This window comes from Sporothrix brasiliensis (genome assembly GCF_000820605.1).
Source record: "Sporothrix brasiliensis 5110 chromosome Unknown Cont18, whole genome shotgun sequence".
In the NCBI taxonomy this organism is placed as follows: domain Eukaryota; kingdom Fungi; phylum Ascomycota; class Sordariomycetes; order Ophiostomatales; family Ophiostomataceae; genus Sporothrix; species Sporothrix brasiliensis.
Window position 1 is genome coordinate 939,012 of NW_024467137.1, and position 16,578 is coordinate 955,589.

Sequence of the window (16,578 nt, forward strand, 5' to 3'; positions counted from 1 at the left end):
TGAGGGACACCGATAATAAAAGCCACAAAAAGGACATACACAAGGGTTGGTGACTGGCTCTCTCTGGCTTGCGAGTCCACAGGGCGTTTACGAGATGCTGTCTTTGTCGTGCGACATACGACTCTCCCTTCCCCTGCGCTCAAGTCTATCGTACGCCCTCACGCCGTCCTCCTGGGTCTTGGGTCGTTTCTGTGTTCCCTCACTTTTGTTGTGTCTCCCATTCTCGTGCTCGTCGTCCCAGCGTGTCGGGATCTGCGATTCAGGTGTTCAGGCAGTCAGCCTCCCATTCAGTCGCTTGGTATCGCGCGCCTTGCTGGGCCCAGGCCGCCTTGGGTTTCCACCAAACAAAGCAGCGTCGAGCCACGCAGGTCACCCAACTCTATTGTTCTCCGCTCTCCATCGTGACCAAGCGCGACTGCAAGCTGTCGGCCACCCATCCTTCGTGAATGTCCGTGTTGAATGTGACTGGGCATTTGCATCTCACAATAGAAAAAAGAGGCCCGTAGCCACACACACATCCACAATCGTCGGGACGTGTCCACCCGGCGATCAGCAGGGAAATACGGGTGATGTATGCGGGAGGAAACGAGAGGAGATGACAGGTTCAGGAGATTGAAAAAAGAAAGCATGTCTGGACACCGTCACGCCGTACGTCGTACGCCCCTATTTTTTTGTCTTTTCTTTTCTTTGTTTTGCTTTTCTTTTCTTTTTCCCCCCTGGCACGACGAATCCCGATCCTTTGTAAATCTAACGAACGAATTCGCTACTCTCTCTGTAACATGCTCCGCCCATCGGAACTCATTTTATCTGCTTCTCTGCTTCTCTGCTTCTCTGATTCTCTGATTCTCTTCCGCATCGCCAAAAAGGGAAGCTTGTCTGTTGGACCTAACAACCAGGCTATCTGATGGGTCATCGACAATACGATTTATCTGGTTCGCTTCCTGCGAGCGGGTCCTGACTGTTGGTGACAATCAACAGCGCGGCAGACATTCATTCCAAGCTGCCGAGTCAATAGAACAGGAAGAGGAAAAGACGAATCTACGAGGACCTGTCAAAACGTCGACGTGTTTTGTTGCTTCACCACGCCTTTTATTTCATTTCCTCTTGTCGTTTCGTGTCGACAATGTACTGATCGATCCTTTTGTTTCCAACCGACTTCCCTGCATCTTCCTTTGTTCCTCTTCCGGCCCATTTATCGTCTGTTGCTCACGCACCCGCCGCCGCCCTTGCGTTTTCAGCGGCCCCTCTTCCTTGCATACAAGCTTTCTTTGTTGTTTCCGTTGGATATGACTCCGGGCGCGGCTTGTGGCTGCTTCACGACCCTCATCCTCATCACATTCGTCCATCAGAACGTTAGTCCGTCTTCTGCATCCGTGTCTCGTCTCTCCTCGTCGCCGTCGTCCTCGCGCTCTCTACCCCAAAGACGCTGTCGACGCTGTCTATATATTGATCAACAGGTTCACCACACGGCCCACGAGACAGGTCCGACGCCAATGGTCAAAGCAGTGACGACCAGCGCAAAAGGGCACATTCTCTAGTCGTGCACTTTTTCTCATTCAATCCGGACAACCTGATTATCGCTTCGTACACAGTTTCGCAGCCAATGCACATTCTACTCTTTCTCGCCTTCATTTTTCTCGGCACCCATCGCGCAAATACATTTTCTTCATCGCGACCTTTCTTCCACTTTGAGCGCTCTCTCTGCATGAGCTAAACTCACTTACACGGCTGTCCGTACCCACTTTCTCCGTTTCTTGGGTCCATTGCCGCGCTTCGTTGTCACGCCATGGCCTACAACGACTCGCCCATCGCCGTCGACAGCTCCCTTCCCGCCCGCACACCGCTTGCCTTCCGCCGCGCCGATGGCTCCCGTCGCGAGTTTTTGTTTGACGACTGCACGCATTCCCTGCCGCTCCCGGCCGCCAGTCTGTTTTGGAACCCCGAACACCATGCTGGCAACAACGGTAACAGCGGCAGCAGCAGCAGCAACGGCAGCAGCGGCAGCGGCAGCAACAGCAGACACAGCCACGGCCACGGCCACGGCCACGGGTATGGCCACAGCTATAGCCGCCGGCCGATCCCGGCACCCCTACCCCGGTCTGTGTTGCGGCCATTCCGTCGCGACAATGGTGAGCCTGCCGCGGACATTCGCTTTGTCCGAGAGACGCGGCAGTCGGTGTGTCGTGACGGAGTAGACCGGAGCCGGTGCTGTGAATGTCGACGACGGGTGACGTCGACGTCGAAACAGGAGGCAAAATTGGAGGCGCCGACGACACCACCCTACCGCCGGTATAAGATGTCGCCCCAGCGAGTCTTTCGCGACCTCATCATGAGCGATGCGGCCGAACCGCTGCCGCCGCGTCTTCGCGATGCACTCCTTAATGCCTTCAACGCGACAGTCGAGAGGCAGTCGCCACAGCACGCACAGAAACGGAAAGCGCAACCAAGTACACGACCGCCTGCCCAGCTAGACCGGCCGCTCCTTCCATCACCGCCACCAACGTCAACGGCAACAGCGGGCGACAAAATCGTGGCAGGCACGTCGGTCGCCCTTGCCGAATTCCACTGCTTCTCGCGCCTACCGTATGAAATACGCGTCTTGATCTGGGAGCAGGCGTTGCCGTTCCGTGTGTTGCTCCGCGAAGATCTCGCCTCGACAACGTACCGCAGCATACGCCGTGTGTTCCGTCCCGCCAGCCACGTGCACACCCTTGAGATGCTCTGGCAATCGGACCTGTTTTATGTCTGCGTCGAGGCGCGACGTGTCGTCGAGGCCGCCTTTGGAGGCGACACGTTCAGATACCGTGCATCTTCAACAGCCGCGACAGTAGGCGACGACGGCCCTCCGTCGCCCCTGGTGCGGTGCATCACGTCGCCTAGCCGGCTACGTTCTGGCCGGGATGTGTTGTACTACCCGTGGCTGGGCGTCGAGGCCATCCGCAATCACGCCAGTAGCGGTTTTGGCGGCGGCGGACCGTGGACGTTGGCTCGGGACCATGTGCAGCAGCAACATCACCATCACCATCAAGCCGCGCATGGCTATCCTCTGGCTGGGGCGAGCTCCAACATTCGAACATGGATGTCAAAGTACGACAGCGGACGTCGTACATCGTCTTCACCGCCGGCCTCCGACGCCGACACCATTGCAACCCTCACCTCCGTCCCCTACGGCTGCTGGGCGAGCCAGCTGCGCCATATGCGCCTGCCCGCGAAGACAGTCGCCCTCGACGCCACCTGGATCGATCGTGGCCATCCGGACACCATTGCCTGGGCTGCCGGCGTGGACCTGTCGCAGGACGAGGAGGACGACCAAGACGAAGGCGACGGCCGAGAGGACAAGCCGGCCAGGGAGACGGTGGCGGCCCCCACGTCCCTCCAAGTCGTTGTGGCCGACTTGCATGTGCCGGTACGCATCCGCCTGGGCTCGTCGGACCGCACCAGCGGCACGACTGGCCCGACTCCTACGAACACCAACGGCATCACCCCGGCCCAGCAACACCTCCTACGGCAGCACATTGCACCGCAGCCGTGGCAAGACGCGCGGAGTTTCCAGCGGGCGTTGGATCATGGTCCCCGATCGCAACCGTCGCTGTCGGCGTCAACGTCGGCCGCAGCGACGATGGCCACCCCGCTCTCCACCAACCTCAACGGCATGGACTTTTCTGTGCTCGTCGACCTCTACGACGACTGGCGCATCGAGGAACTGCTCTCCCTACAGGGTGCCAGCGACCCAGATCCAGACGTGGACGATGGCCATGACACCCACGACAGCGTCCTCAACAAGGCCGCCCTGCACCGGTGCGTTGCGTGCACGAGGCGGGCGTGGGAGGCGAGGAGCGCTGGGGACAGAGACTGCCCGGATGGCGGAAGCAGTTGGACAACCAAGTTTGGTTCCGTGCTGGGCGCACACTTGCAGAAGCTGTGCCGGCCGACCATTGTCTTTTCCATTGTTCTGTCGTTTGTCGACGAGGAGGAGGTGTAATGGAGGATTTGATTTAAGTTACCAGATTAATATCATTTATTTATTAATATTATCTACGTTCACTTTTTAGGGGTTTTTTTCTATGTTATTCTCGAATTATATTTTTCTTCCATTTCAACGCGTGGTTATTTTGTTCATAGCATATGTACTTTTTTTTAAAAAAAAAAAGTAATAAATAAATAAAAGCAAAAGTAAAAACGACTGTAAAATAAGCACGTACAAGAACCGAGTATTAAACGCTGCCATACCAGTATCTTACCCTCCAATCTTTCTGTTTACATTCACTTCGACAACACAGGGGATGCATAATTCATGCAGCCCGACACAAACGCAACGGGTTACTTTACACAAACAGCGTCCCTGATGTATGCTGTGCTACTCATCTGAAGCGGTTCCCAAGACACGCTCTTACTGCGGAGATGAGCTGCGGTCTGTGGCGTGGACGCTCACCACGGAAAACGCTCTTTCCACGCTCCCACTGCCCAAATCGATGCCTGTCGACGCCTATCGACACGAGGATGACACAGCGTGTCGGCGTGTCAGCTTGGAGCGTGGCCATACAACAAGACAAGAGTACTTGCAGGAGAGGAAAGTTTCCGCGATGGCTGGGAACGTGAGAAAGGGGCATCGGTTGTGTCTCGGGGGATTTATGGCGTGTGCGACAGCCAGAAGCGGAGCGGCACAGGGCGTGAAGAAAACGGGGTTGGGAAGGAAGAAAGAAACGGAGATGCCAACGGAGAAACAATACGGAGCAGAAGTGGAAAGGGCGTCAACGAGGGTGGGAGTGGAAAGAGAAAGTACGTATGGAGTATAAACAGCGACTCGCAAAAGAAGACTACGAAAGCAGGGCCTGCCAAGCTGTAGGGCGCGACCTCCCTTTGCATAGCAGTGAACCCCTCTTACCGTGAAGAAAAGATCGTCGCGGGGACGGTGACGACAGGACGTGTCACTTTTTTTTTTGTCGACAGGGACGGCACATTTCCTCTCTGGTTGTGATCGGCGTCTCTGCCTTGGAGTGGTGGATGTTGGCGAGTGTTTGACAGGTCTGAGAGGCCAAAATGCAAAGAGCTAACCAAAACAGAAAACAAAAAGAAAGAAAAATGAGAGGGTTCGCTTTCCAGAGAAGTCCCGAGACATTGGGAAGAACGGCCGGGGTGGAGAGGGTCAAGTTGGTGATGGCCGTGTACATTATACGCCCTTTATCGTACCCCCTTCCCCCCACCCCCGACTTGTTCGCCTTTTTGAAGTTTTTGAATCAGTTCTTACCCTTTAGAGGTGTGATCGTCGATGAATTTGGAATTATGGAAGTTCCAGTCTGGTCAAAGGGCTACTGGTGATGGTCAATTGCGAGTTTTGGGATCGGGCTAGGAGAGATTGAGACGTGACAGCGTGTTGACATGGGGTTTAATATTAGCTTCTGCACCCAAAAAAAAAAAAAATCACCTTCATACCAAGGGCGATAACTAAAATAAAATATACAGGGAGACAGGAAACTGGACAGGAGAGAACGCAGATGCACATCGAGGCGAATGCCAACCAACCTACAAGCATCCCAGAGCCAGGAAAAAGAAAATAAGGTAAGCAAAAAGGAAAAACAGATCTACAAGGCTAGCCAGCAATTGTCGGCCCGGGAGGGAAAGCTATTGGACGCTTTGACGATGTGGCGTCTGACAGGCACACACAGGGACATCTAAACGGCCCACAGGCGAGCATATTGGGTGGGGTGAGGCCGTGACAGGCGCTGGACAGGGTTCACCAATTGACAAGCAAGTCGACAGGCTGCTCGGGTCACGGCCGCCCAACCTCTTCACGAAATACCCAGGCGTCGATCATGGTCGTCTGTCGATTAAAAGTCGACTACCAAAAAGGGAATTGGTAGGCCAACGGTCTGGAAGGTGGATGCTTCTTGCAAATCCTGGGAATCTCTTGGGGCGTGATCGACGACCAAGCGATGCCCAAAAGCCTCGCGTGCAGACGTTTCTTTTTCCCCTTTTTCTTGGGATTGACGGGTCCTCACGGCTCTCTAGCCACGTTCGTATTCTGCATCCTCTAGTTCGAGGTAGACGCCCAAGACCATCATTGCGCTTTAGGATACATTGCGCGCCCGTTTTTCGACGCGTCAATTTTCCCACTCTACTATTCTTTTATTTTACTCTGTTTATTTCCTTTTGTGGCCGTTCACTAACCCTCTCGCAATGGACAGCCGTGCCGTTTCAAGCTGACTCGAGATGATGGACATTGAAAATGGCCACACTTGGTAAGGCACAAAGGAGCATGTGCGAACCAGGATCACGTCGATCACCAGGGCCAAAGGGCAGAAAAAGAGAAGGGTGCTCCAGACGATGCCGGTAGGGAATGCGGGAGAGTGCCAGAGGGCCCTGGCTTTTTGTGCTGAGTCGATGCATGGGTGGTGGTGGGGGAACCAAGATGATGGGCTGCACAAGTCTGGAGATTAGGTGAATAAAAGACGAATAAGCATAAGTAAGCAAGGACGTGCTGATGAGCTGGATAGAAGGAACAGGAATCGCAGACGTTCGACATATGTCGTAGGGATTTGCAGGACGACAAACAATATGCTCGCCTGGCCATTTGTGCATTAAGGCGCGATAGACTGCATCTTGCCCAATCACTCATGATATCCATCCTACGATGGAGCACATAATTTTACTGTCACAATGTTCCCTCGATGGCGACGCAATGCTGGCTTTTTCCGCGATTTGACCCTGTATTCCGCGTTTCGTGTCGTCCCCGTCTACGCCACGGAGACTCCCCGCATTGTTCTGGAGAACAACATCGTACGAGTACGAGAGGATCACGACGTATGTCATTTACAGGAAGCCTTGAAATTGTCTCACACGCCTCATATTCCAACGGCAGCGTCGAATCCTGGGGGTGAGATGAGAGGAGACGAGAAGACGTCGACGAGGTAAACGGCTGGACGTTAGCAAAAAAGAAAGAAACATCATGCCGGACGCGACAACAAGACTAGCCATAAATAAAGTAGACACGAGACGAACTGAAGATGATCATCACCACTTTTGTCAACAAATGTCGTCTGTGATGACGGTCAACGGTCGAGGTAAGCTGAGAGCGGACGCCATTTCCCGCAACAACCGTCATTCAGTCTCGTTGTGCTTTGTGATCGTCGTTGGCTTTGCTGGTCTTGGGGTCAAAATGCGCCGCGTGGAGAAGTGATGATGGTCGATAAACGATGGACGTAAAAAAAACGGTTCACGACGGACACGAGTACGCGAACAGACAAGGGATGTGCCATTTGTCGAGGCATGAGAGGAGCAGTAAAAAAAAAAACGACAAAGAAAAAGAAAAGAGAAAAGAGACACATGAACGGGCCAGCATGCTTTTACCGCATGTCTATCCACGATAGCCCATCACCCGGCTAGGTAGTGATTCTGCCGCTCACAACGCAACCATTTGCAATGGCTTCTGTGCCTCGTTGCAGTCGGGCGTGCCAGGCACTTGGACCCGTCGCTGCCGCGAGCCGGCCAGATTCTCGGGCATTTGTTGTAAATTGCCAGAAAAAAAATGGCACGTCTGTGGCACGGTGACGGGTCCGAGTCTTGGCCATTGTGACAGGTGATGAGAACGAGGCACGAAGGAAGCACAGACAAAAAACCAAATGACAAAAGGGCGCCTTGAGATGATCTGAAAGGGATGCTGTCATGAGGGTGATATCGGCAAACAAACTGTATGTTGTCATAGCCACACGTGAGAGAGAGATGCAAAAGGATTAGCAAGCGAGAGCCAGCAGAGAATCGGCCAAGCAGGAAGGCCAAAAACAAATAAAAAAAACATCGACTGGCATTCAGAGAGTAGACAAAGCTCCACCACGTTGCTTTACGACCACGTTGCACCTTGTGCGCCTTTCAGATCGCATGAGAGTATGGATTAGCTGAGGTGCGAAGAGATTAGCACAAAGGACAAAAGGATCCACGCACGATGCCGGTCGTTCGATGTCCACGGACACGCATATGCATGCACGCTGGGCTCACTTTCTGGCGCGTTCACAAACGAGCTTACATTGCCCATTTGACGCAGGACAGACGGTATTTGGGGTGGCATGGGCAAGGCGATGGTGGTGATATGTCGAGGGCGTACGGCTCCCAGATGAGTGGTTGATGATTTGCGGATTTTCTGGTTGCTGGTTTACTGATTTCCTGGTTTTTTGGATTTCTGGCACGCGGACCTCTATGATTTTCTGGGTTTTCACCAATTTGTCTTACCTGCCTTGCCCTGGCTCCGTTCTTCCGGATAGATGGGCTGCTGATTTGTAACCGTTGCAAAGAGATGTCGACAACAGCCCATACCCAGAGGAAAACCGGCGAAGTTGGTGACGCTCGCAATGGTCATGCGATGGATGGTACCTGCGTACCTGCAACCTCCAACCCTGCCGCCTGCACGACCCTGATGTGCGCCCCGATGTACGTCCCTTGGTCCTTGGACAGGGATTTTTGATTTGGTTGGCAAAGCAAAAATCCTGTAGCGTTGAAGCTCTCTATCAAATCCCTACGCTGCAGCTGCCAGTCACCACTCAAAATCAAACAGTCAAACCCCCTTGCATAAGGGGAGTGGTAAATGCCGAGGATCATCCACGTCCTACAACGATATCAGCAGAAGACGCCGCACAGCTGTTTTCCGATCCTCTACCCCTTGCAGGACCACGGTCGTTCGTTTGGTCTTTGCTTTCTGCGTGGGGTGTGTATCGTATATTATACGACAAACTGGCTTGGGATGGAACAGGCACTCTTTTGCCGCCACGGCTGGGAAAAAGGACAGCGACACGAAAGGAATTTTGAGCTCGTTAATGAACATGGGATATTGAATACGGATGACGGTCAACAGAATGTGGGCGCACAAAATCACTTTTCATGCACGCTGTGCTTTGCAATACGCCTCTGGGCGCTGTTCAAGCAGCTTCGCCAGGACGACGAATGGCACAGAACGCACACGAGACCTTGTCCAACCTTCTTTTCCTAAAATAGGGCCGGTGGTTTCCTTGATTCGCCAGAGACACGCCCTTCAAAGCAGGACCCGTGGTACATGAGAAGTAGTAGTCTGAGGGACGTGTGCACAGGCACAAATGTGTTTTCGCCGAGCAACTCTGCTGTGTATAGTTGTACCTGTCTTGGAAGAGACATATTTGTGTCACAACTGGGCAGAAGAACCACACCCAAACCAGAAAGTCGATGTTGGACTAGAATCCGGGTTTCCTGAGACCACAAGGTCCCAAAGTCAACAAGGCATAGCCAGGAGGTATATTTCGTTCCTCAGGAGTCCGAGGCAATGGGAAGACAATGTGTATCTTGTGGGCGTTCGGAGAATTCGTCGTCTGAGGAGACGGGTGTGGATGGACAGAGTCACCAGTGAATGCATGGAGTCATCGCATCTGAACATACCGCGCACACTCGTGTGATGTTTTTATTGCAGCCCTGTCAAGTTAGACCGTGACGTGGATGTATCCAAAATGGACAGGGAGACCATCCAATCTCGGCCGCATCTTTGGGGCCATCTGACTCCATATAAAGAACAGCCACTGGCACGAGAATACGCTGCGGCGATGGTATTGGACAAGAAAGACATGTAATAAAGCCGAGAAAAGAATAAACGGAGTAACAAAAGGAGCTGGATGGTCGTCTCTCCTTGTTGTCTGGTTCGCCAGTTATACTTGAGGGGCATGTTGAACGAGAGGTCAGTGTAGTGGAAAGTAATAGTGGACGCAACGTAAAACACAAATGTCTTACTTTGATAGACACGCGGAAAGGTGCTGAGAGACCACATCAACAAGGAGAATACAAGAATCAAGAAAGAACAAGAAAAATCAAGAATAAGAAGAGAAAGCAAAGACATTTAGGAACGGTTCATGAGGCGACCCGGACGATGTGGTCCAGCCACAAGCAAATAAAGTCAGTGGGCGAGTTGCAGAGAGGGAAAGTAGCAGAAAACGAAACACAAACTATAAAAACGAACATAAGTTTTATGTTGTACTGGGTGCTCTAATTCATGGTGATAGTGGCGTGTTGGCGACGTTCAGTGCCTCGTTGCAAGACGGTGATAGAGACGATGCAAAAACGGAAACGAATGACGCAAAGGATCAATATGACCGATGGTGCGGTAATATATCAACAAAAGCGAGTATAATTTGCATATCCGACCAAGGGAGCCGAGCGAACAACGCTCTATGGCAAAGCACAACCAAAGGCAGAAACGAATTTTATAACGGGCTCCAGCCGAAACGCATTCACACAAGCTTCTTGGATGTTATTAAACAAAAAGCCTGTACGAATTACCGACGAGTACATGTACCTTACATGGCAGCAAGGGTCCTGCGCTAGGAGTGACAAATAGAGGCCCTCCCCGGCGGGCCACTGTATTGCCCTGAGCCTCTTTTGTAACTCTCCACGACGTTTTGCCGTGTTGCCTCTTCGGGGGCCTGGCCTGGTCGAATTCCGGTGCGTCTTTTCCCACACAAATGCGTAAAAACACTGGGGCAGAGCTGGAGACGGCAAGCGGTGCCAGGGGGCTGGTAATATTGGGGGCCAGGGGCAGATGGCACACACCGGGCAAGTGGCCCACAAGGGACGCCGACTGCGAGGATAAGCTAATCCTGAATGCACAGGGCATTTCTGTTTTTGAAGAGAACTTTGCAAGTGTCGCCTTTGCGAGCCACTTTGCAAAATAAACAAGAGAACGAAACGGGGCGGGGGATCTTCGTATAGAATGGAGCTTTTCGGGAAGCACGGTTCAAGAGGGTTTGCTACGTCTTTCCTTTCTCTTTCTGGGAAAGAAGATGCACATTTGATGAGCGAGAGAGTGTTTTTGTGTGAAGAACTCGAGTTTGTACGATGTGCGTGCAAAGAAATAACGAGGCACAGTTTGAACGGTTCACCTTTCGGTCCGGACCAGAAACGCGTCGCCGAATCCTTGACTCGTTGAATCCCTGCGCACTCGTTTTGTTCTCGTTTTTGGATCTTGCTTGTGCCCTGTCCCATGCGACATCTTCCGTGGCATGAACCGAGAGGAGCAGGGGTGTTTCGGTGACAGGGCTTCGCTCTGAATTAGAATTTGGAACAGACTGGGATATACCGTGAAGAGATGTACGATGTAGAAACAAAAAAAAAGGACTCGAGGCACGGGAGATGATGCGTCAGATGCAATGGGACATTGCAGGTGGAGCTTCATTCTGCTCGTCACCTTGCCTGAACCTTTCACATACTGCATACTGAGTGGTGATTCGGAATGCAGATACCGGTCTTTTCGACGGTCCTCTTCCTGTACGGTGTCGTACCACGACCAACGACCCGTTGCACCAGAAAGCTTTGAACGGGGAATGTGAACTGCTCCGTGTGTCCAATATACCCCGTACACCTCACATATATGTGGTATTGAATGACACCCTGAGCGAGGATCGTGATGTGCTTGGTTCGTAGTTGTCAGCTTTAAAGATGATGCGGGCGCCCAGCTGTCTGCGATTTTGAGTCCTTTGTGATATCACGTTTGCGGGCAGATGGCGTCGACTGGCCGCACCTGCACAGTCTCCGAGACGTCCCTATCCGCCCTGCAGCGTGCTGCCCTTCTTTAGTCCGTTTGGCGGTTATAAGTTCGCGTGCATAAACCGCCAGAAGTGATCTGAACTGCGTCCTGCATAGCGCAAAGTTATACGTGTTGCCTAGAGAAAAGAAAAGAAAAGTGGACAAAAGCACATGAGGCCCCTGGACCCCTCTTCACTACGTGCTGGTGTCTTCGTGTTATGGTAGGAAGAGGGAGGCGAACTCTGCCGGCGCAAAATGATACTGTATCCTGTGCAAAGCGATGACATGCAGGTTCGCAAAAGGGCAAAGTGCCAAAAAATTGACGGGAGGGCGCTGGGTAGTATTGGCGCTACGACGATTTGGCACGAAGTTATGGAGTCCAGCGCCGGCTTTGTACGTCGTACTATCTTTGGTAGGTGCGATGGTGTCGGCGCACATGTTTTCGGCGTGGCAGGCGCGAGTGGAGACGTGGCTGACACGAGGAGCAAAGAAAAGGACGAGCCCATTTGGTCCTTTAGGGAGATTTAGGGGAGATAGCGGAAAGACGAAAACCTACAAGAAGGAGTGAAGCCGAAAAGTGCACAGTCTTCATGGTTCTTTCCCCCTTTACTTCCTTCCTTATTTACAGAAAGCATCAAATATATAGGGGCATGTAGGAGCAATTTATCACGCACACGGCAGGAGGAAGAGCAATATAAGGGAGAAGGAGCGACCCGGGCGAAGAGGCACACCGCGTCACCTGAAAAGCAGGAGCCGGACCATGACAGAGAGTGGGATCGTACCCTGGCAGTTGCCGTTTTGGCCCTTTCGGTCTGGGCTGACATGTCTGGGGTGGCCAAAACACGTGCTGCCGGCAGGTTGGTTGGCAATTGGGGTATTGGTTGCAACCAATTAATGGTGTGCGCACATAAATGGACGCCGCAATACGAAATAAGCCGAGAAGGTATTATTTATCGTGTCATATGGGAAGGTACGACCAAAGAAATTCTTGCTCTGTGACGCAATATAGTAGTATGGCATAAAATTACATCTGCAGAGTGAAAACAGTGCAAAGGGCTATAATTGAGCCTCTCACTACATAATCGTGACGACAGTAATAAAGCTACATTTTACACGTGGAGAACAGAACGCCGAAACAACAAACGTGGACTTTCAAGAGAACATGCTCGCAAGTAAAAAAAAAAAAAAAAAAAGAAGAAAAAAAGAAAAAAAGAAAAAAAAAGAAAGAAAAAAAAGAAAGAAAAAAAAGAAAGCAAATATTAGAAACCGAAACTGCCATTCGCCGTAGGATGGACGCCAGACTGGGTCGTGGAAAATGAAAGGTCTCACTATTTTGGTCGGCGCGGGTCCGTTCGATGAAAGGACAGGCGGAAAGCCTTTTATTTCTCTCCCCTTCTTCCTTTGAATCGTACGGGTACGCCGTGGGCATGTTGTGGCTTGGTGTTGATCGGGGTTTAAGGAAGGGACAGATGGCTGTGACGCAGATGCGACGTAAAATCACTGAAATCAATGGTTCGTCCGGTCACGCAAGGGACAAAAGGAGCGAGGGGGACTTGAGGTAGATTTTAAATACGAAATGGCAGATGCCAGATCGGAAAGGGATGATTCACGACAGAGTGGACTGAACAAGGCGAGTTGGTTGCTGCCAATCAATTTTATATCTGCCTGTGTTGTTTTGGGCGGATTACAACTTGATGCCTCTTGTTTTAGTAGGCGCTGAGAGACCACAAGACGAAATATGCATACGACCAATGAGGCAATTGACACCAAAAATGCAAAGTCCGAAGGAAAGACATCTGAAAGTATGCCATCTGGACCTGTCATCCAGAGACCACGAGCGATGTCTGGGCATGCCTCCCTGCATCCTGGGTGTCGGCCATGTATATGTGGCGGTTTTCAGCTGCATTTCAGCTGCATAGGCCCGACTAGCACACAGCAAAATCAGGAACGCCCAATTCTAGCACATGGCCTATTGCAGGGCCGGTCGTCACACACTGCAAGACGTGAGACAACAAAAGCACAAAAGTGCACAAAATAAGAAGAGGGAGATATCGACGGCACCCTTGTCCTGAGCGAGGACGCGAGGAGGCATCTAGCTGCAGTAGTCTGTCTCTGTCGTCTGCAACCATCGGAATTGCAACCCCACAAGCTTTTTAGCTTTTTATTACTCCTCAATGACGTTACGAGATATACCGTATGTCGGTACGGAGTAAGAAGTCAACAAAAGAGAACCTGGGTGACTGTTTTGAGTTGTGGGCCACAGAACGTGCAGTTCATGCTGGTTTTATTGTCGCGTTGTCGATTGTGACCAAAAAGAAGAAAGGCGAGGGAAGAGAGAAACATACATGATACTGGTACGTACTACGATGTACGAGCACTGGACGCCCCGTGTTAAATGTTCATATCGCGCAGCTTACGATTGCTAGTTATTCCATGCGGGCACAAACGGACATCCAATACAGAATGTATCATGGCGTATTGGTGGGTGCTTGCTCACTGGCAAGACATTTTACATCGGCGACCTATCCCAGTACCGTGGTCCTGTCCAACCTTTTGACATGCACAACTACACACCCATTTACAAGGCAGCGAGTGTTGCTTCCATCTTTTCAGAAAATTATTAGACAGTCGTTACCCAAGTTCCTAACAGACGTACCGAGTCTTTAACGTCGTAATACCAAGTTGAGAACCGAGTCTGCCTGTATGTATCTTTCCAAGAGCCATCTGCTAACCCAGGACATCTTGTCACTCAGAATGTCGAGCTCTTGAGCGCGATACTTTAGTTATGTGACTGGACGGTGGTTTGTTACAATTTCGGCCCGGTTTGTTCTTACGTCTTTTGCTTTTCGTCACTGGATGCCATTTCGATCGACCTGGTCTAAAGTAGAATATGTCTCCAATGCATGAATGTCGTACCAAGTTCTCTGGAAGTGCAAAAACGGTCGCATTTTCGCGTCCTAATGATGCCGACCTTGTTGTACCCCCAATCTCTCAGATCAGCTCAGCTTCGCACACATAGCGAACTGAGAACCTTGCACTTGCAGCGGTATACTGTCGATCGACGCACCACTGCCATTTTTTGGCCGGCTTGGTGTCTCCGTCTTTCGGTGAGCAGTCTGCTACCCCCTCTGCTGCCATTGGTTCCATTTGTCGACACAAGTGTAGAAGGCGTGCTTTCGTACGCATTGTACGGATTTCGTGTTCGCATCATTCTACGTGTTCTCCCTCGACAATTCTTGTGCCTGACTTCCCTCCCTTCATCTGATCTTATCGTGTCCACTCTGCCACCCGCGTATCTGCAGGAAAAACCACACCCCTTGCTGCCCTGGCTCTACGAGCGTGGTCCAAAGCCGCTTCCGCTCATGGTAATAATGGGAGGACTTGGCTTTTCCACTGTGTCTGCTGGAGCTCTTTGGAGTAGGTATTGGTGCCTTTAATTTTGGCATTTCTTACCTGGGGATGTCCACTGTAAAAATTATATCTTTAGCGCATTTAGAGCGTTGGGATGCCTGTAATACCTGGGCTTGATTGTGGTACTTTTTTTAAAAAAAAAAAAAAAAAAAAAAAAATACGACAAGAAGAACAAAGGCAGGCAAAGTATGCACAAAATTTGTCATAGTTGAAATACATGTCCCGGCCTGGAGCTAGGAACCCCTCCACTACGAACGCAACGGCAGCAGGGTCTTTAAAAGTAACGTGTGAACGTGTCAAGCATGCGTGTGACTGCCATAGCGCCATTTTTCCGTTTGCCTTGTCCGTCCGTTTAGGGCAGTTTAGGGCCTTAAGCGCACTCTTAGGGTGGTGTTAGAGAGATGTTAGAGGTGAGACGGTGCCGAATTGAGGCATAGTTCTTCGGTCTCCCAGGCGCGGACGGCCCTTCCGCGCAACGCATTACCATCAACCGTTACAGGGGGAGCGGGGGTTAATTGACGGAAGGCTTCACAGCACTCAGCAGTATCATCCTCCCAAGGTATATGATAACAAAGGAAAGACGAAACGAGGAAGGCAGGCACACGAGACAGGTTCGTTCAACCTGCTTGAAGACATAGTCTAGATCGAACCCGCGTGGCGGTGCGACTTGATGACCATAACATACCTGCAACAAGACATTGACAAGACAAGAGACATTGCCCTGACCGGCTGTTCGGAGCACTACAAAAATGCTCCCACCACGTCGTGTCGGTGGTCGAAATACGAGTCCAGCAAACCAGAGAGGGTCCGTCGTGGTAGTAGATGGTTGTCAAAGTCAGACGGATCTTTCAGTGGTCACCTTCACTGCAACGTCAATTTAATTAACTGCAAAATAAAGCCGCTAAAACGCTGCCTGCAGTGGAAACAACGTGCGCACATGTACTTACTGCACCTTTCGTTTTATTTTCCGCTTTGCCACGCGGCAATCAATGTGAGTAAGGACTTCCGCTCTTAGCAGCCCTCTAACTCGCGCCCAACACGGCCAAGTACTGCCAGCGTATCGTTCATTTACAAAAATCGACCACGGAGCATCTTTCCCCCTCCCCACGGTCACGACACCCGCTCATTTGCATGCACGAGCTTGACAGCCATAGTCCTTTGTGCTATGATGCGCGGTGCTGCGATTGTCTTTCCATAAGACACGATGCTTTTAATTGTTGTACTTGACCGGTACTTTTTTGGCATTGTGAACTGCGACTCGTCCTAACAAGGGGCCGAAAGACGCTGCTAACAGTACCGATGCCGTTCAATCACGTGGCAAACCATTATGCACATTCTGGTTGGTGGTTGTCGCTCGTTTTGTCATAAATGCACACAATACCGGAGCGTTGTGGGTATTTCCTGTTTGGCCCTTCCCTTTTCAGTCTTTCCCATCTTATCCCATGCGCCGCGGCATTGGACCCTCTTTTTACCGAGTCGTTTTGCTCGCTATTCGCAGTGCCATCCTGCCACCCTCCTATTCTTTCAGGCCATTCGGGCCCATTCTCCCCTCCTTGGCGGCGCTGCACCCCCCTTTTCTTGGTTCCCTGTCGGAGGCAGAGGCGAGCGCAAAAAACGTGCTGGCCCTCCATCTCTACG

The 16,578-nt window shown here is 51.5% G+C and overlaps 1 protein-coding gene across 1 annotated transcript; it reads left to right on the plus strand.

Annotated features, from left to right (window-relative positions):
• Positions 1–1,786: 1,786 nt before the first annotated feature.
• On the plus strand, positions 1,787–3,982 carry SPBR_01419 (uncharacterized protein; the record flags this gene model as incomplete). Its single annotated transcript, XM_040759730.1, has 1 exon — positions 1,787–3,982. The coding sequence occupies one exon, from the start codon at positions 1,787–1,789 to the stop codon at positions 3,980–3,982; it is 2,196 nt and encodes a 731-aa protein (XP_040619265.1).
• Positions 3,983–16,578: the final 12,596 nt, after the last annotated feature.